At 42.3% G+C, this 21,822-nt stretch overlaps 1 protein-coding gene across 1 annotated transcript in view; it reads left to right on the top strand.

The window, feature by feature from the left end:
- Positions 1-5,640: 5,640 nt before the first annotated feature.
- The window catches only part of LOC114839335 (GTPase IMAP family member 8-like), a 29,565-nt gene continuing 13,383 nt past the window's right edge, over positions 5,641-21,822 (top strand). The window contains exons 1-6 of the mRNA XM_034292525.1: positions 5,641-5,811; positions 11,516-11,598; positions 11,701-12,384; positions 13,750-14,454; positions 16,319-16,891; positions 17,137-17,275. Coding sequence (XP_034148416.1) covers positions 11,568-11,598; positions 11,701-12,384; positions 13,750-14,454; positions 16,319-16,891; positions 17,137-17,275 — 2,132 coding nt within the window. The 5' untranslated portion in view covers positions 5,641-5,811; positions 11,516-11,567. The remainder of the gene's footprint in view (positions 5,812-11,515; positions 11,599-11,700; positions 12,385-13,749; positions 14,455-16,318; positions 16,892-17,136; positions 17,276-21,822) is intronic.

Below are 21,822 nucleotides of genomic sequence, written 5' to 3'. Positions count from 1 at the left end.
CGAGACGATAACAGATTACATTATCCGAGCTGAGAAAGCGGTGACTTCTCTAAGGAACGCAAAAGAAGTAATAAGTGACGGATTGATAATAGCTATGATTCTAAAGGGCCTGACAGATTCCTACAAACCTTTCGCTATCCATACTACACAGAGTAGTGAAGAATTGACTTTCACCCAGTTCAAAAGCAAATTAAGAAGCTATGAAGAGACAGAAAAATTTGATGATAAACCCAAAACTGACAATGTGATGAAAGTAAACCTAGCATCCGTGACCTGCTATGTTTGTGGAAACCGCGGTCATGTTGTGCGTGATTGCCGCCAAAAAGGCGTACCTAAGTGGTGCAGCTACCATAGAAGTTCAACACACAGTGATGAGACATGTCGCCGGAGAAAAGACGGGCACAAAGACGACGCAAAACAGGCAGCAGAAAAACAAGAGAAGCATGAGAAAGATCAAACATTTGTGTTCAAAGTCAGTCAAACATTTCTTCCAGACAATATTACGAAAAATGGACTAATGGTAGACTGTGGAGCAACATCCCACATCTTAACAGACGAGAACAATTTCACGAAATTTGATGGGAGCTTCGACCCAAAGTCACACTACATGGAGCTGGCGGATGGAGCCAGGATGAACAACGTGGCATTAAAGCGGGGCGACGCAGAGGTGTCACTGCTGGATGTAAAAGGAAAATGCGTCAGGATCACTTTAAAGAAGGCCTTGTTCATACCATCATATCCACAGAGCATCATCTCTGTTCAAGCTGCTACAACAGCTGGTGCCAAGGTGATCTTCCAGGAAGGACAGAATGAACTGATAATAATAATAATAATAATAATAATAATACATGGGATTTATATAGCGCTTTTCAATGACCCAAAGACGCTTTACAAAAACAAGCAAAACAAAGAACACTGAGAAATAAAATATACAACAACAAAGGGGCTATGGGAAGGCTTGTTTAAACAGAAATGGCTTAAGGCGGAGGCGGAAGGTGTTAAGAGAGTCAGAGTCAAGGATGGATTGTGGCAGTGAGTTCCAGAGCCGGGGAGCAACCCTGGAGAATGCCCTGTCACCACAGCTCCGTAGCTTGGATCTGGGGATGATGAGGTGGCCTGCTGTACAGGAGCGGAGTGAGCGTGAAGGTTGATAGTGTTGAAGAAGGTCCGAGAGGTAGGGGGGAGCAAGTTTGTGGAGGGCTTTGTAAGTCAGGAGGAGTATTTTGTATTCAATGCGCTGTTTGACAGGGAGCCAGTGAAGCTCACAGAGGATGGGGGTGATGTGCTGCCAGGACTTTGAATGAGTAAGAAGCCTAGCAGCAGAGTTTTGAACCATTTGGAGCTTATGGAGGTATGAGGAGTTGATGCCGGACAAAAGGGAGTTACAATAGTCAAGACGGGAGGAGATGAATGCATGAATCAGAGTTTCAGCTGCAGGTGGTGGGAGGGAGGATTTGAGTTTTGCAATGTTACGAAGATGAAAGAAAGATGATTTGACAGTCTGTTTAATGTGTTGCTCGAAACATAGGGTGGAGTCAAGGATGACCCCAAGGTTGCGAGCACAGGGGGAAGGAGAAACTACAATGTTGTCAATGGTGAGAGAGAATGTGCCAGTTTTACTAAGGGTGGATTTGGTGCCAATGAGAAGAAGTTCTGTTTTTTCACTGTTGAGTTTGAGGAAGTTGTGATGCATCCATATTTTTATTTCAGAGAGACATAATTCAATATGGGCCAGAGGTGGGTTGGTGAGAGATTTGGTGCTGAGATAAATCTGTGTCATCAGCGTAGCAGTGAAAATTAAGGTTGAAGTGGCGGAGGATCTGACCAAGAGGGAGGATGTAAATAATGAAGAGTAAGGGACCCAGAACAGAGCCCTGGGGGACCCCCTGCGTGACTGTAGATATTTCAGATTTTTAAGCAAGGGTGGAGCTGTGTTCCGCATAGAAGAGCATGAGAGACTGTACTATCTGAAAACGGTAAATAACAACAAACAATGTGTTGATACATCAGTTACTGATATGATGTCCATGGAAAAAGTAAGTCTAACTTGTGATGTTAAGACATGGCATGGGATCATGGGACATTGTAATGTTAGTGATGTGTTGAAATTACCTGAAGTGGTAGAGGGTATGAAAATCACAGGTAATACCAAACTAGACTGTAACGTTTGCGCTGAGGGAAAGTTTATCAACAGCAGAAATAGGAAAACTGACACTAAAGCTGGCGAGGCCCTAGAGTTAGTACACACTGACTTAGCAGGTCCCATTGAACCAACTTCTCAAGAGGGCTATAAATATGCAATTTCATTCACGGATGATTTTTCAGGGGCAGTATCTGTTTACTTCCTTAAGAACAAGAGTGACGCTACTCTAGCGACAGAGAAGTTCCTTGCAGACTGTGGACCATACGGTAGAGTAAAATGCATAAGATCAGACAATGGTACAGAATACACAGGCAATGCATTTCAATCACTTTTACAGAAAAGGGGTATTAGACATGACACATCATCCCCGTACTCTCCTCATCAAAATGGCGAGACAATGGCGAACCATTTTTGAAATGGGAAGGTGTCTACTAATAGAGAAGGGATTACCCAAGGTTCTGTGGCCTTATGCTGTCCAAACTGCTACTCATATCCGAAACAGATGTTATAATGACAGAATTAAGAATACTCCACATACAGGAAATGTGTCAAAACATAGACTGGTGAAATTCATTAGGAAGAGCAGTATTGAACAACAGACACAAACCGACGAAGATTACTTAGAAATACAAAGCTACAGAGACAAGACACAGGATAGTGAGAACAGTGGTGATGCCCCACAAAGTGAGGAAAGCACCGAGAACAGAGTCCTAGATGAAAAAGTGGAGGCTGTAGATAAAGACAATACAGAGGTATCGGAACATGATGGAACTATAAAAAGAGTAGAAACAGAAAACAACAAAAACAGTACAGGTCCAACAGACACGGCTAATCAAAAACATTTCCACTCAAAAAGAGAAAAGAGAGCCCCAAAGTATTTACAAGATTACCTGACAGACTTCAAAGACAATGTAACCAATGTGAGTGTTGATTATTGTTACAGGGCAGTGTGTGGAGTCCCCCAAACCTATAGAGAGGCTCTTATGTCACCTGATGCTCCCGGATGGGAACATGCTATGAAGGAAGAGATGGACTCACTTAAAGAAAATGACACATTTGAATTGACAACTCTACCAAAGGGCAGAAAGACAGTCGGGGGAAGGTGGGTGTATGCCCTTACAGAAAATGCAGAAAGAGGAAAGATTTTCAAGGCTAGATATATTGCAAAAGGGTACAACCAAACTGAAGGCATAGACTGCCATGAGACTTTTGCTCCTACAGCAAATCTCACCTCTGTACGGGCATTAATGCAGATAGCTGCTCAGAACGACTTCTTTGTTCATCAGATGGACGTCAAAACAGCATATCTACATGCTCCAATAGAGGAAGACATATACTTAGAACAACCAGAGGGTTTTCAAGAGACATCTGACATAGGAGACAAGTTAGTATGCAAGTTAAAAAAATCTCTGTATGGTCTAAAACAGTCTGGAAGGAACTGGTACGAACTTTTAAATGATCATCTTGAACAAAACAACTTTGAGAGAAATCAGTCTGATCACTGTGTGTATAGAAAGCAGATTGAAAATGAGACAATCCTAGTGATCATCTGGGTAGATGACTTGATAATTGCAGCAAGCAGTGAAGATCAGCTCAACTGTCCAAATTTAACATGAAGGATCTGGGGAAAATATCTTATTTTTTGGGGATTCAATTTGAGCAAAAAGAGGAAGAAATTAAAATGAATCAGAAAAGGTACATTCTCAAAATGCTTGAAAGGTTTGGAATGTCAAACTGTAAACCAAAAGCTACCCCAAGTGAATTAAAAGTGGAGTGTAATAAAAATGAGGGAGAAAACAACGAGATTGAGAACCCCAAAGAATACCGTGAACTTGTTGGAAGCTTGATTTATGCAATGACCTGTACCAGACCAGACATTAGCTGGATAGTCAGTAAACTGTCACAAACCCTTGCAAAGCCTAAGACGCATGACTTAGTAGCTGCTAAACATGTCCTGAGATACCTAAAAGGTACAGCTGACTATGAGCTTTGTTTCAAGAAAACAGACAAGACTTTAAGTCTAATAGCATTTAGTGATTCTGACTGGGCATCATCTGAAGAAGATAGGCGTAGCACTTTAGGTTACTGTTTCAGCCTGACAGAAAAAGGCCCTGTTATTTCATGGAAGTCTAAGAAACAGCCGACAGTGGCACTGTCGACCTGCGAAGCTGAATACATTGGTCTAGCAAACACTACTCAGGAAAGCATGTACCTAACTCAACTGCTAAATGGCATGGACAGTACTGTTTACACTTGCACCACAATGTATGGTGATAATCAGGGGGCCATTGCACTGAGTAGAAATCCAGTGAATAGATCTAGATCTAAGCACATTGATGTGAAATATCACTTTATCCGTGATGCTGTCAGTGAGGGAAGAATACATATTGTGTACTGCCCAACAGAAGACATGGTGGCAGATGTTTTGACAAAATCTGTATCAAAAATTTAAATTCTAAAGTTCAAATGTTTTCTGTTTGGAAACTAAATATCTGTGATATCATTATACATGGCTTAAGATGATGAGAACAAGTGGGGGTGTTGAGTTATATGTTCTCATCATTTATGTTATATTATGTTGTTTAATTATGATACTGACTGTTGTATACCCAAAATTGTACAAGAGTTAATTGTGTGCATGTGTGAAGAGAAGGGACTTTTATTTTAACCTGTCTCAAGTAAAAATGTGTAGCCTTATACTCAATCCCTGCTGCTGTTCCCTCGTGCACTGATGTTATGCCAGTGCATTGAGATGTAAACTGAAAATAAAACAGTATTAATAGTTATATTTGGAGTGATCTTTGGTGGATGGATGACAACAACATATTGCACATGGACATGGCGGAGAGAAATGAAACCTTAACACTGCTGCTCCTCCTCTCGCTCTATTAAATACAAATTCACCGACGACACAAATTAAATAAAACGAACCATTAGGCCTACTTGAATGACAAAACGAATTTGAATATTACACTATATTTACAAGTTAAGTATTCAATTTCCTTTTGCTGTCTTCCCAGCGTGTTCACGAAGCACACTTTCGTGTTTTCGAGAGATGTGTCTTTTCAGATTCCAAAATGAATCTTCACTTACAAAAACGATGTCTCCACATTCGTTTTCTTGTACCACATTATCATTGTTAGTTCGTTTTATTTTAATACTACACCTGTATGACTTTTTTTTCTTTTTTAAAGTACATTTTGAACTCCATTATGTCTACTGTCTGTTGTACTGTGTGTTGATGACTTTGCAAGACACAGATGGATTCTGGGTCAGGCCCGACTGAGCATGCTTAGACTCGCGTTTGAGCGGAGCGGGAAATAGGACGCTCGCGCCGTCCTTTTAAAAATGCCGCTCTGCGCTCTGTCCAAAATCCACCCGCTCCCGCTCCCCGCTCGCTCCCGCTCAACTCCGCTCACATGCTCTGCCCCTCATAAGCACCAAAAAATCACAATTTCTTCCTTTTGGACTCTGATAAAGTAAGTGTTCAAATGTCAAAGAGTAAACCTTGATACCTTTATCTGATTGCAAATTGGCTATATACTCGTAACTTTCGTCTTTTTGTGACAACTATTGAAGTACAAAGATCTTGAACATCGAAAGTGAAACAACATTTTCTCCAGGTGTGAAAAATCTCTAAGCAAGCTTGAAGCCAGTACTTTCCCGTGGTAAGTTACTATTTTTCTCTGAGTTGCCACAGTGACTAAAATCTATTACCTTTTCCAAATATTTGTTTTGCTATACTACTTTATGTATCCTGTACTTTATATAGTTAGATAAATGTGGTGCTGTATAAAGAGCTGATTATCATTTTAGCATGAACCCTTTAGGCAGCTAGACAGCATTTAATTAACACTGTACACAGTTTCAGATCAGACCAGGTGCAGCTGTGAGACTATAGTCTACATTTACTGTTGATAGTAAGACGATTCTCTTATGATGGACAGAAAAAAACCACATATACGTGCCTATTTTTTCCACGCACATAGTCGATAAATAAAGCCTAGTTGAACTAAAAAACGTTTTTATTCATCATAATATCCTATCTCAATTAAATGTACTGAAATGAATGCATATGTGACACAAAAATGCAATCTATTATTTTGGCTAGTAAATAATATGCTTGGCTGGTGGAATTTTTCATCTACTGGCAAGGGAGCATTTCGGACACAATTTACATCCTCGTATACGTGAAAACCTGACAGAACCCTTGACATCTGTCACCCACGAAGCATCATCACCAGTGCCCATCATCACCAGTGCCCATCAAAAGTCGTGGCCTCTGTTGAATAAGGGAAACATCTACTAAAGGTTTAACTACTTAGAGTGGTCTAAGCTTGCAAAAAAAGGGAAAGTAGGGGCGTGTGGTACGAAAGTAACCCTGCCTCAGCTCCTCCGATTTTTATTTATATTGTTTTCAATAAAAATCATGTTTTCAGTTGTCAGTTAACTAATTTTTAATTAATTGGGACGAATGTGAGGCATGGTCAGAACAATGTATTGTATAAAGTTGTGCTCATAAGTTTGCATATCCTGGAAGAAATTGTGAAATTATGGCATTGATTTTGAAAATATGACTGATCATGCAAAAAAAATAGAAATCACCCAAATGGCCCTGATCAAAAGTTTACATACCCTTGAATTTTTGGCCTTGTTACAGACCCAAGATGACGCGCACAGTTGAAAATTGCAATTAAAGGTTAATTTCCCACACCTGTGGCTTTTTAAATTACAATTAGCGTATGTGTATAAATTGTCAATGAGTTGGTTAGCTCTCACAGGATGCCCTGAGCAGGCTAGATACTGAGCCATGGGGAGCAGAAAAGAACTGTCAAAAGACCTGTGTAACAAGGAAATGGAACTTCTTGAAGATGGAAAATAATATAAAAAGATATCCAAAGCCTTGCAAATGCCAGTCAGTACTGTTCAATTATTAAGAAGTGGAAAATTCAGGGATCTTGATACCAAGCCAAGGTCAGGTAGACCAAGAAGGTTTTCATCCAAAACTGCCAGAGGAATTGTTGGGGATACAAGAAAAACTCACAGGTAACCTCAGGAGAAATACAGGCAACTCTGGAAAAAGACAGTGTGGTTGTTTCAAGGAGCTCAATATGACGATACTTGAACAAAAATGAGAAGCTGGTTACAATATGCCTGACAACACCTTGACAGGCCTCACAGCTTCTGGCACACTGTAATTTGGAGTGACAAAATAGAGCTTTATGGTCACAACCATAACCGCTATGTTTGGAGAGGGGTCAACAAGGCCTGTAGTGAACAGAATACCATCCCCACTGTGAAGCATGGTGGTGGCTCACTGATGTTTTGGGGGTGTGTGAGGTCTAAAGGCACAGGGAATCTTGTGAAAATTCATGGCAAGATGAATGCAGCATGTTATCAGAAAATACTGGCAGACAATCTGCATTCTTCTGCATCAAAGCTGCGCATGGGACGCTCTTGGAGTTTCCAGCAAGACAATGACCCTAAGCACAAGGCCAAGTTGACCCTCCAGTGGTTACAGCAGAAAAAGGTGAAGGTTCTGGAGTGGCCACCACAGTCTCCTGACCTTAATATCATCAAGCCACTATGGGAGATCTCAAACGTGCGGTTCATGCAAGACGACCAAAGACTTTGTCATTTTGCCAAGTTGAATGGGCAGCTATACAACCATCAATAATTCAGGGCCTCATAGACAACTATTACAAAATACTGCATGCTGTCATTGATGCTGAAGAGGGCAATACACAGTATTAAGAACTAAGGGTATGCAGACTTTTGAACAGGGGTCAGTAAAAACATTTTCTTTATTGCCATGTTTTGTTTTATGATTTTGCCATTCTGTTATAACCTGCAGTTGAATATGAATCCCATAAGAAGTAAAAGGTGTTTTGGCTGCTGACTCATGTTTTCTTTTCAAATGGTAAATATATTATCAATTCTCCAAGGGTATGCACATTTTTGAGCACAGCTGTAGTTTGAATGACGATTCGAGACATAAAGCTGGACATTTTAATTTTATACGTTTATTACCCATAATGCACTACTTCCCCTGGCCAGTGGGCAGAGCTACAGCTGTCCTTATGACCTAATTCTCTATACCATAACTAACTACTATTTAGGGGGCCAAGCAACAAAGTTGCTGGAACCCTCTTATGTTTGTACGTTTTATTATTATTATTCTCCAGGGCCATTTTCAGAGGTCCATGGTTCGGTCCCCTCTGGTTCAAAACGCTCCAAACTTTGCCTGATTGTAGACAGCCGATGTCAGATGGCCATCATGGTACCCATACTCCTCATGGTGGCGCTGTAGCGCTCAGTCGAAAATGGAAATAGTGAAGCTCAGATCTCATGAACCGAATGTCGTAGAGACATGCATCCAAGTTCCAGATATACCCCTTCTCATGATGACCAAAAAGTCTCTGGGGTCTTTCAAATTCGCCCCTTGGAATTTCCTTCATTTAGAATTTAGTGAAAAACACGTTAACGTCATCTCCTCCGAGACCACTGAACGGATTTGCATGCCGTTTGGTGTGAAGAACCATTATCTTTAAAAGTTATATAAGGAAAGTTGATATCTCAAATAGTACTGCCGAAATCAGCGAATGAAATTGAGCTGGGCGGGTCTATGAATTTAGACGTCCATTTATCCCAAATGGAACATCAAACAGCTATGAAACGAAACATACTAGTACATGTGTCTCTCAAGAATGGACAGAAAAAGTCTCATACAGAAATACCTCTTGGGGGCGCTATAAACATCACCGATGTTTCTCACGATTTTGCCATTAATAAAAACCCACTTAAACGACATCTCGTCCGAAACCACTGAACAGAGTTGGTTGACAATCAGTATAAAGGACCACTGGACCATTGTCTTTAAAAGTTATATAAGAAAAGGTGATATCTCAAACAATATGGCCTCCATTTTGACTTCTGTGAAAAACATGTTAACGTCATCTCCTCCGAGACTGCTGAACGGATTTGCATGCCGTTTGGTGTGAAGGGCCTTTGAACCATTATCTTTAAAAGTTATATAAGGAAAGTTGATATCTCAAATAGTACTGCCGAAATCAGCGAATGAAATTAAGCTGGGCGGGTCTATGACTTTAGATGTCCATTAAACCCAAATGGAACATCAAACAGCTACGAAACGAAATGTACTAGTACATGTGTCTGCTAGGAATGGAGAGGAAAACTCCCATACAGAAATACCTCTTGGGGGCGCTAGAAACATAACCGATGTTTCTCACGATTTTGCCATTGATAAAAACACACTTAAACGACATTTCCTCCAAAACAGCTGAATGGATTTGGATGACAATTGGTGTAAATGACGACTGGACCATTGTCTTTAAAAAGATATATTATTGTAAATGTTTCTGGTGGATTTTCAAAATATGCACCTGTGTGTGCTATTTCAGGTATTATAGATCACAACCCGATGAGACTATTCTGTCTGCCAGCTGGCCCTGTGGTGTAGTGGGACCATCCCGGTCCTTCAATATTGTGACCCCAGTTTGATTCCCTTCTCAGACATTCCAAATTCTGTATCTCATAAATGCTTTTCAACCTTCACACAACAATACATATCTGAAATACCATGATTTTCATTTATTTGCGAGAATAATTGTATTACGTGACCCTTTTGTGCTGTTATTGTTTTCCAAAGAAAGGAACCAGCCATGGAGTGATTGGAGTCATTGATTTCGTTATAAGTAGGATGTATAGCTATTAGCTAGCCATCTATAATAATCTTTGTACAACTGTACACTTTAGTTCCGTTACAAACGTTTTGTTGCCCACTTTATCTCAGCAAAATTGTAATGGCTGGGGTAAATTTTACATTTGGAGAGGATAGAGAGCTGTAGGGACAACCAGTAGCTCCTTTGGTGTGGTGGGGACATCCCTGTTCTGCAATATTCTGACCCTGGTTCGATTCTCCCCAGAGCTGTTCCAAATTTTGTATTTTAGGAATGTATAATCACTCGGTACTTTTCACCCTTCACACAACAATATATATCCCCTCTTTAATACCATCATTCTCAAATGTTTAGGAGAAGAATTGTTTTACGTGACCCTTATATTATAATATTATTACGTGACCCTTACAGTATATATACTGTTATTGTTTTCCAAAGACACAAATCAGCCATGAAGTGATTGGAGTCATTGTTTTCGTTATAAGTAGGATGTATAGCTATTAGCTATATAGTCTTTGTGCAAGACTACTCTTTAGTTCCGTTAATAAATGTTATTTTGTCCACGTTATTTCAACATGTAATGGCTGAGGTAAAAGTTGCATTCTGCTGTTTAAATAGTGTAATGATTAAAGACAGTCTGCCACATAGAAAACCAGGGATTGAAACCTGCCAGCGACAACAATATTCATCCCTCCTCATCGGCTGAACTAGGATTGCCTGGTTCCTTTTCTGGTTTCAAGGTCTTTTTGTTTTGTTTTGATTTCCTCTCCTTCGATTGGACATCCTGACTACTAGCGGCATTGGGCATTTTTAAATTGCAAAACATTTCTCTTGTGAGAGCATGCAGTGAGATGCTTCCTATGCCCCGCTTGGCCCCCTGAAACGCTGCTCGCAGCTTTAATTTACTACTAACGCTGTTCATTCTTTCTAGCCTTTTCTACAGTGTCACACTGAGGAACCATCCTTTAGTCCTACTTGATGACATACAAAAGCCCTGTGTGCTGATTTCATCAGTCCATTAGACCTTCTTCCAGTCTTCAGTAGTCCATTCATGGCTCTGTCAAGCCTCTTTTTCTTATTTTGCCGTCTTAGCCATAGATGTCTTACTGCCACTCAACCGGTCAAACCTGCAGTTTGAAGTTTTTCAGAGTTGACACTGAGACATTCTTACTTGTACAGTGTTGGTATTTATCTGGGCTTGAAGCTGTTGTCCTGTGAACTGCCTATCATGCAAACTGTTGACTCTCAGAAACTTAGTAATCTACTAAAGTTGGAACACCTGTAGGAATTGTTTGCATTAACTGTCAAGGCTGAATTTTATTCCATTGCTGCAGAACAGCTATGTTGTTAACCCATTACTTGTTCCCTTAAAAATATCTTTTTATATAACTCTGAAATGTACATTCTTTTTCTAGTTTTCGGTAATCAAAACTTTTTTTTTTTATCCTCTGGCAGATTACCACTTAACTTTGTACCATTTCTTCAAGTTATTCACTGTACCTTAACTGCTTTCATGTCAATAAACACTGGAAAAATGAGGATATTCTAAAACGTTTTACCCGTAGTGTACAACCAAAGCCACCCTGGAGTGGCTTAAAAACAAAAAGTTCATTGTCTTGAGAGTAAAATGAGTAAAATTTTAGGGTTTCTTGCTGATTGTCTGATTTTATAGGAGTGGATGACTGTTCCAGACTGGAGGAGGAAGAGTGTAATATAGTGTCACAATGGCATCAGGTGGATTACACACACTATCAGGTAATCAAATGAAATGTAAATCATATTTCATCTGTACTTTTATCTAGAATAAAACATAGTTTTAAACATATTTACTTTATGGTGATTACTTCTATCTTTCAGAGTTGAGGATTGTGTTGCTGGGTAACAGAATATCTGGGAAGAGTTCCTCAGGGAATACCATCCTGGGCAGAGAAGAGTTTGATCTGAGGACATCTGCTCAGTCTGTGAGGAGACATGGAGAAGTATCAGGGAGGCAGGTCACTGTTGTCAACACTCCAGGATGGTGGGCTAATCACCCTGTGGAGTGGACACCTGAGATGGTTAAACAGGACATTGTCCTCAGTGTGTCTCTGTGTCCCCCAGGACCCCACACTGTCCTTCTGGTCATACGGGTGGATGGTTCATTGACTGAGAAACACAGGAGATCGGTTGAGGGACACATGGAACTTCTCGGTGAGACAGTCTGGAGTCACACTATAATCCTGTTCACCTTTGGGGACTGTCTGGGAGACACAACCATTGAACAGCACATTGAGAGTGATGGGAAGGAGCTACAGAGGCTTGTTGAAAAATGTGGAAACAGGTATCATGTCTTCAACAATAAGAACATGGGTGATGGATCTCAGGTCACAGAGCTGCTGGAGAAGATAGAGGAGATGGTGACAGGAAGGAGAGGAGGATATTACAAGGTAGAGAAAGAGTTTCTAACAAAGACAGAAAACAGGAGGAAGGCAGAGGAAGAGAGAGCAAAACAGAGACTGATGAAGGTGAAGGAACAGAGAGAGGCCCTGAAATCACAACTGGGTGAGTTTATTTTTCTGCTTTGGGCTTGTCCAGAACATATCCCCATCTGAAGCTTTAGTGGGGAAAGCCTGTGGTCACTTTCTAGATAAAAGGATTTATCATCTTTGCTGTTTTCCATATGTCGCCACCATTACGAAAATACTGTAAATCAAAGATGCGGCAAGAGGCTTTGGCATGTTGCAAATCACAAACACTTTGGCTACAGCTTTGCAACTGCTTCCATTGCTGGTTAGCCTCTGAGCTAAGCAGTGTTGTTGGGTTGGAGGCCAAGTACTGTTGTTTTCTGATTAAATAAAAACATTTCTGGCTAATTCCACAGCTTTATCTTTAGAACCCAAATAATTATTTATAGTTGAAATAAGAGAAGTTGAGCCATACATAATTTCGGGGCCAACTGAAAATGTGTATTTCTGGTAATAATTGGACCTCAAATTTGAGGAAACATAAAAAACAATGGAACTAGTACATGAAAAATAATTAGTTGAAGAAACTTAAAAACTTTCCAGTCTGTGGTTGTTTTGCCCAAGTATACTGTATAATAATGATCACTGTTTCTCTCTCTTTGTCCCTTCATGTGTCATGACTCCCTCCACGTCTCTCTTCATGTGTCATGACTCCCTCCACGTCTCTCTTCGTGTGTCATGTCTCCCTCCACCTCTCTCTTCATGTGTCATGACTCCCTCCATGTCTCTCCTCATGTGTCATGACTCCCTCCATGTCTCTCTTCATGTGTCATGACTCCCTCCACGTCTCTCTTCATGTGTCATGTCTCCCTCCACGTCTCTCTTCGTGTGTCATGACTCCCTCCACGTCTCTCTTCGTGTGTCATGTCTCCATTCACGTCTCTCTTCATGTGTCATGTCTCCCTCCACGTCTCTCTTCATGTGTCATGTCTCCCTCCACGTCTCTCTTCATGTGTCATGACTCCCTCCATGTCTCTCTTCGTGTGTCATGTCTCCCTCCATGTCTCTCTTCATGTGTCATGACTCCCTCCATGTCTCTCCTCATGTGTCATGACTCCCTCCATGTCTCTCTTCATGTGTCATGTCTCCCTCCACGTCTCTCTTCATGTGTCATGTCTCCCTCCATGTGTCATGACTCCCTCCACGTCTCTCTTCGTGTGTCATGTCTCCCTCCATGTCTCTCTTCATGTGTCATGTCTCCCTCCACGTTTCTCTTCATGTGTCATGTCTCCCTCCACGTCTCTCTTCATGTGTCATGTCTCCCTCCACGTCTCTCTTCATGTGTCATGTCTCCCTCCACGTCTCTCTTCATGTGTCATGTCTCCCTCCATGTCTCTCTTCATGTGTCATGACTCCCACCACGTCTCTTCTGCTCTCTGTTTGTCCCACCCTTTTCAACCAGATGACTCCCTCCATCTCTCAGAGTTGAGGATTGTGTTGCTGGGATCCAGAACATCTGGGAAGAGTTCCTCAGGAAACACCATCCTGGGCAAAGAGGAGTTTGACCTGAAGACATCTGCTCAGTGTGTGAGGAGACATGGAGAAGTAGCAGGGAGGGAGGTCACTGTGGTGGACACTCCAGGATGGTGGGCCAATGTTCCGATTGAGGAGACTCCAGAACTGGTTCTGGACGAGATTGTCCTCAGCATGTCTCTGTGTCCTCCAGGACCACACACTGTCCTCCTGGTTATAGATGTGGATGTTTCATTCAAAGAGGAACACAGAAAATCGGTGGAGGAACATCTGAAGCTTCTCGGTGAGACGGTCTGGAGTCACACTATAATCCTGTTCACCTTTGGCGACTGTCTGGGAGACACAACCATTGAACAGCACATTGAGAGTGAAGGGAAGGCCCTCCAGGGGCTTGTTGAGAAATGTGGAAACAGGTATCATGTCTTCAACAATAAGAGCAGGGGTGATGGATCTCAGGTCACAGAGCTGCTGGAGAAGATAGAGGAGATGGTGTCAGGAAACAGGGGAGGTTATTATAAGATAAAGAGAGACATTCTTGAGAAGAAACAAGAGACAAGGAAGACAGAGGAAGAGAGAGTAAAACAAAGACTGATGAAGGTGAAGGAACAGAGAGAGGCCCTCAGATCACTTGTAGGTGAGTTCATTTCAGTCCCTCTTTTTGTATCTTTCATTTTTAGTGTCTGTGTCAGGAAGTATGCCAGAAGAATGTTTGAGCCTTAAAGAAAGACTGCACCACCATCCTGACCCTGCAGACTCTGCTAGGGATATCAAAAAGTTTGTAAATGTGTATTTAAATATTTGTCCACAGAATATAATTATTTAGAATAATATTTGAATAACTACATTAAAAAGTATGTGTGAAAAATGTATTTGCAACTGTGTTCAGAGTTGAGCTCACTGTCTCCCGTAGAGGGCAGCGCTACGACAGACATTGAAAAGTCTTTAACAACGATAAACATTCAGTTCCATTTCACAAAATTTTCAAACCGAAGTGGCTTTATCTTCCACGATTCAATCCACTGCCCAGAAACCAAATAATTTCTGGTCTACGTATTTTTGCAGAGTTTCAGACATATGCTGCTGTTTTATGCAACGCAATTGAAACCAGACTCCTGCACAAATGTAGCACCAGACAGTGTCAATCACGTTCCACTGCCACCATCTGTTCTATCTGAACCTTTAGTGGGGAAAGCCTGTGGTCACTTTCTAGATGAAAGGATTTATCATCTTTGCTGTTTTCCATATGTCGCCACCATTACGATAATACTGTAAATCAAAGATGCAGCAAGAGGCTTTGGCATGTTGCAAATCACAAACACTTTGGCTACAGCTTTGCAACTGCTTCCATTGCTGGTTAGCCTCTGAGCTAAGCAGTGTTGTTGGGTTGGAGGCCAAGTACTGTTGTTTTCTGATTAAATACACATTTTTGGTAGAAATGTTACATATGGCTAATTCCAAAGCTTTATCTTTAGAACCCAAATACTTATTTATAGTTGAAATAAGAGAAGTTGAGCCATACATAATTTCGGGGCCAATTGAAAATTGGGCCAACTGAAAATGTGTATTTCTGGTAATAATTTGACCTCAAATTTGAGGAAACATAAAAAACAATGGAACTAGTACATGAAAAATAATTAGTTGAAGAAACTTAAAAACTTTCCAGTCTGTGGTTGTTTTGCCCAAGTATACTGTATAATAATGATCACTGTTTCTCTCTCTTTGTTCCTTCATGTGTCATGACTCCCTCCACGTCTCTCTTCATGTGTCATGTCTCCCTCCATGTCTCTCTTCATGTGTCATGACTCCCTCCACGTCTCTCTTCATGTGTCATGTCTCCCTCCATGTCTCTCTTCATGTGTCATGTCTCCCTCCATGTCTCTCTTCATGTGTCATGTCTCCCTCCACGTCTCTCTTCATGTGTCATGTCTCCCTCCATGTCTCTCTTCATGTGTCATGTCTCCCTCCATGTCTCTCTTCATGTGTCATGACTCCCTCCACGTCTCTCTTCATGTGTCATGACTCCCTCCATGTCTCTCTTCATGTGTCATGTCTCCCTCCACGTCTCTCTTCATGTGTCATGTCTCCCTCCACGTCTCTCTTCATGTGTCATGTCTCCCTCCACGTCTCTCTTCATGTGTCATGACTCCCTCCATGTCTCTCTTCATGTGTCATGACTCCCTCCATGTCTCTCTTCATGTGTCATGACTCCCTCCACGTCTCTCTTCATGTGTCATGTCTCCCTCCACGTCTCTCTTCATGTGTCATGACACCCTCCACGTCTCTCTTCATGTGTCATGTCTCCCTCCACGTCTCTCTTCGTGTGTCATGTCTCCCTCCACGTCTCTCTTCGTGTGTCATGACTCCCATGTCTCTTCGTGTGTCATGTCTCCCTCCACGTCTCTCTTCATGTGTCATGACTCCCTCCATGTCTCTCTTCATGTGTCATGACTCCCACCACGTCTCTTCTGCTCTCTGTTTGTCCCACCCTTTTCAACCAGATGACTCCCTCCATCTCTCAGAGTTGAGGATTGTGTTGCTGGGATCCAGAACATCTGGGAAGAGTTCCTCAGGAAACACCATCCTGGGCAAAGAGGAGTTTGACCTGAAGACATCTGCTCAGTGTGTGAGGAGACATGGAGAAGTAGCAGGGAGGGAGGTCACTGTGGTGGACACTCCAGGATGGTGGGCCAATGTTCCGATTGAGGAGACCCCAGAACTGGTTCTGGACGAGATTGTCCTCAGCATGTCTCTGTGTCCTCCAGGACCACACACTGTCCTCCTGGTTATAGATGTGGATGTTTCATTCAAAGAGGAACACAGAAAATCGGTGGAGGAACATCTGAAGCTTCTCGGTGAGACGGTCTGGAGTCACACTATAATCCTGTTCACCTTTGGCGACTGTCTGGGAGACACAACCATTGAACAGCACATTGAGAGTGAAGGGAAGGCCCTCCAGGGGCTTGTTGAGAAATGTGGAAACAGGTATCATGTCTTCAACAATAAGAGCAGGGGTGATGGATCTCAGGTCACAGAGCTGCTGGAGAAGATAGAGGAGATGGTGACAGCTGACAGTGAGTGTTTTTTACCATAAAAGAGAAAGAGATGTTGAAGAAATGTATTGGAAACACATCCAATGTACATGGGATATCTCAGAAAAAACTGTCTTTTAAATGGTGTTGAACGAACAGTGGAATAAACAGACATTATCTGATTGCTAACATGAAACTACTTAATCGGCTCACGACGGTTTGGGCTAACACGTAGACCACTGCTTAATGTTAACATTTCCTGGATTGTCTGATGTGTTGTTCTCTAGGGAGCGAACATGACGGATCTGATGACCAGCATATGAAATGCTCTGAATACGACTTCCTGACATCACAATCAGCATTTGAAGACGGTTCTGAAAGAAAATCAAAGGGGCCTATATGGGTTCAAAACTCAGACACCATGGGGTAGGCATGTTTCCTGACCGTCCACTTTTACATTTAAAATAAATGCTATAGCCATGTCTAATGAGGGTCTGACATGCTGTAAATATTCACATTATTTATTATTCTTTAAAAGTGTCAGCAATAAAGCTTTTTTTCCTTATAAACATTTTAGGAAAAGTTATATCTGTTATCCACATGGTGTCAGAGTGCTTGGACTATAAATATTAATTTGGGTAACTGAGGTTGTGTAAGTCTTTCCTATCACAATCAAATAGTGACCATATCCATCAGCAAGTCATTTTGTGTTAAAATGAATATCTTTCTGTATCAGAATCACTGTACCTCTTGCCTTAGCTGACAAGGTTTTGTGACATACCAAGCCATCTTCTGTTAGGGTAAGAATCAAAGAATCCAGAGAAAATGATGTTTCCGTTAAATGTATTTTACCTTGACTTTGCATCTCTTGGTGGATGAGAATATTATGTTCCAGGAGTCTAATAGCCAGCCTTCATCTGGTTTGCATTTCTTAAGGTAAAAAATAACTATCAGCTTTTCCATCTATACTGACACCGTCTCAATGCTTTATAGTTGTTAAAGAGGTTCTGTTTAAAGGCAATGTTTAATTTGGACCAAAAATTGTAGCCAAATTGGAGCCAAACAAACCCACCTTTGACCCATCTGTCCAGAGAACATTGTTCCAGTAATTTTGGTAAAAAATAAACAAGACAAAATTATTGAGAAGATGCCAAATCTACTACCATACAAACAGTACATTCGGAAAGTATTCAGACCCCTTCACTTTTCCACATTTTGTTACTTTACAGACTTATTCTAAAATGGATAAAATTAAATACAGTTTTAAATAGAATATTGTATAATATGACAAACCAAAAACAATATGGGGTATTATTAAGAAAACCCTATTTGTTAATACTTTCTACAACTAGATTGAAGTCCACCAGTAGTAAATTCAATTGATTGGACATGACTTGGAATGGCACACCTGTCCATGTAAGGTCTCCCAGTTGACTGTGCATGTCAGAGCAACAAGCAAGCCATGAGGTTGTAGGAATTGTCCTGAAGGACGTTTGCCAAGGCCAGTGCAGGGCAATCAGGGTGATGGAGGCTCTGTTGCTTTGATTCTGTTGAGCATTTGGGGATCAGTCACACTGGAAGGAAGGCATAAAGGAAGGCCTTTGGCCACCTTTTGGCCAGTGTCTTCACACCCATTCCAATCACTAAGTGCAAAGAGACGGCAGTGTACATTACAGCAAGCATACTGTAATGACTCCAAAACCTCCTAGAGACATCATTCCACAAAAGGGGTTTTCCTTATGACAGCAGGTTGCTCTGTGGAAGAACAAATGCACTCTGTTCCAAAGCAGAATCTTGATGGCGAGGTTAAGAATCTGTATGGAGCGCGTTCTTCCTCTGCGGTTCATATATATACGACGCCTGTCAATGACCTGGTGTCCCTGAAGGTACTGAAGAAAATCGCCTCAGAGTTCAACCATGTTGAGCTCCAAAACGCTTATGTGTAGCATGCTCATAGCACTGGAACACAGCCCATTGGCGGCCCAGCCCCAGACACATTTGTCGTCACCATTTTGTTCACTGAAACTGTTCTGAAGGGACACACCTGAGAAAAGGAGGGGTCTCTCCTGCAGCAAAAGGACACGCTGCTGAGGCAGGCAGTTGTGTGCACTAATAAAGACACAGATCAAGGTGGAGTGAATGTCTGTGCTGAAATCCTCTCGATAGGAGTAGACCAAGTGGAATGACCATGATCATAGCTATGAGCCCTAACAGTCATAGGCAGCTCAAATGCATAACCGAACATGCCGGATTAGAGGTCATTGCAAAACTCTGTCACTGTCTTCACAGTGAGGGCTGTCCTGCCAGTCAAAGAATCCAATGTTAGTCCCAGGACGTTTGCCTGTTTGGAAGGAACTAGCAAGCTATTGGCAGTTTATCCTGAAGCCCAGATGTAAGTTGTGGGACAGCCTGTGCCTGGGAGTCAGTGCTAAACAACCAATCGTCAGTGTAGGCTTGGGCCCTGAGGGCAGCATGCTTATTCAAAGTCTGTGGAGCCAGGGACAAACTGAAGGGTAAGCTGAAATATCTGAAGGCAGTGCCCTCGAAAGCAAAATATCAGAAACCTCGTGTTGAGGATTATTCCGGACATGGATGTAGGTGTCCTTGAGGTGTACAGATGTAAAACAATGGTACCATCTCAAAGAATCTGGCAGCATTCAAAGCTTGAGCATCCGAAACATGTAGACCCATAGATGAAGGTGCACTTCCCCTCTCTTTTCTGGGACCAGGAAAGAACAGCTGTAGGAACCTTGCTAGGCTTATTAACCACCTGAGTGGCATCCTTGGCCAAAATGAATGTGTTTTCCTCTCTCAGCAATACTACACTATCTGCTAATGCAGAAGACTCTACTGTTCCCTGAAATTCAGGAGCCACCCACGCAATTTCTTAATCAGAGGAATGAGCATCTTTTGGTGGCCAGACAGGCAAGGAGTTGCTGTGGAGGGCCGGCCAGCCCTCTAAGCAGGTTTCCAGGACACTGGGAAGTGCATAGTAACCACCTAAAGAGGATGAAGCCAAGAAACTCCAACTCCTTGTTATATTTGGGATGTTTAAATTCATAATATGTTTTATATGTTTTGGTGAACTAATACATAGGGATTTATGAGATCATTGTAAATGATTTAAACTGCTCAAAAAACTTAAGGGAACACTGAAATCACACATCGGGTCTCAATGAAGAAAATATATTAAAGGCCGAAATCTGTACTATATATTCTGTAATTCGTTGAAAATAAAATGAAGTAACAACAGTCAATGAAAATCAAAATTACCAACCGATTGAGGGCTGGATTCAAACTCACACTGAAAATCAACAAGTAAACAATTGAAATCAGAGGCTGTTCCAACTTATGTGAATTTCATCACAGCAACTCATAATGTGTCTCAGCAGTGTGTATGGCCCCCATGTGCCTGTATGCACTCCAGAAAAGGTCTGAATATGCTCTAGATGAGACGGCAGATAGTGTCCTGGGGGATCTCCCAGACCTGGATCAGGGCATCAGTGAGCTCCTGGACACTACTGGAAAACTTGGTGGCATCGGATGGACTGATACATAACATCCCAGAGGGTCTCAATTGGATTCAGGTCAGGGGAATGTGAGGGCCAGTCAATGGCATCAATGCCTTTGTCATCCAGGAACTGCCTACACACTCTGGCCACATGAAGTCGGGCATTGTCCTGCACCAGGAGGAACCCAGGGTACACTGTACCAGCTTAAGGTTTGACAATGGGTACCAAACAGCAGTCAGGGTACCATTGGCTAGCACATGGAGGTCTGTGTGACCCTCCAATGTTATGCCTCCCCAGACCATCACTGACCCACCGCTTAACCGGTCACGCTGGATGATGTTGCAGGCAGCATACCGTTCACCACGGTGTCTCCAGACTCTTTCACAACTGTCATGTGCTCAGTGTGAACCTGCTATCATCTGTGAAGAGAAAGGGGCGCCCATGTTGGACCTGCCTTATTCTGGTGTTCTCTGGCGAATGCCAATCGAGCTACATGGTGCTGGGCTGTGAGCACAGGTCCCACTCGAGGATGTTGGGCCATCATGCCACCCTCATGGAGTCTGTTTCTGACCGTTTGGTCAGAGACATGAAAAAATACTATTTGCACTTGAGAGGATGTTGAATAAACAATCTTTGAAAGAGTTGCCATGTTGTCCCATCCCACCTTGTATTCTATTTTAGTATCTGCTCCATCAGTCCCATATCTGGGACATGTAACATAGGGAAATAACGGGGTAGCCCCAGACCAGTCAGGGTGCCCATGCTGACCCTTGTCCTCTGCCGAAAGCATCTACAATGGGCATGTGATCATCAGAACTGGGCCACGGAGCAATGGAAGAAGGTGGCCTGGTCTGATGAATCACATTTCCTTTTACATCACATGGATGGCTGGGTGCATGTGCATTGCTTACCTGGAGGACACATGGCACCAGGATGCACTATGGGAAGGAGGAAAGCCGGCAGAGGCAGTGTGATGCTTTGGGCAATGTTCTGCTAGGAAACCTTGGGTCTTGCCATTCATATGGATGTTACTTTGACATGTGCCACCTACCTAAGCATTGTTGCAGACCATGTGCACCCTTTCATGGCAACGGTATTCCCTGATGGCATTGGCCTCTTTCAGCAGAATAATGTGGCCCCAAAGCAAAAATGGTTCAAGAATGGTTTGAGGTACACAACAACAGATTCAAGGTGTTGACTTGGCCTCCAAATTCCCCACATCTCAATCCAATCAAGCATCTGCGGGAGGTGCTGGACAAACAGGTCCGGTCCATCGAGGTCTCACCTCGCAACTTACAGGACTTAAAGGATCTGCTGCTAACATCTTGGTACCAGATACCACAGCAAACCTTCAGAGGTCTAGTGGAGTCCATGCTTCGGCGGGTCAGGGCTGTTTTGTCGGCAAAAGGGGGACCTACACAGTATTAGGCAGGTGGTCATAATGTTATGGCTGATTGGTGT

This window comes from Esox lucius, chromosome 5 (assembly GCF_011004845.1).
Source record: "Esox lucius isolate fEsoLuc1 chromosome 5, fEsoLuc1.pri, whole genome shotgun sequence".
Classification (NCBI taxonomy): Eukaryota; Metazoa; Chordata; class Actinopteri; order Esociformes; family Esocidae; genus Esox; species Esox lucius.
This window is presented reverse-complemented; position numbering and strand designations above follow the sequence as displayed.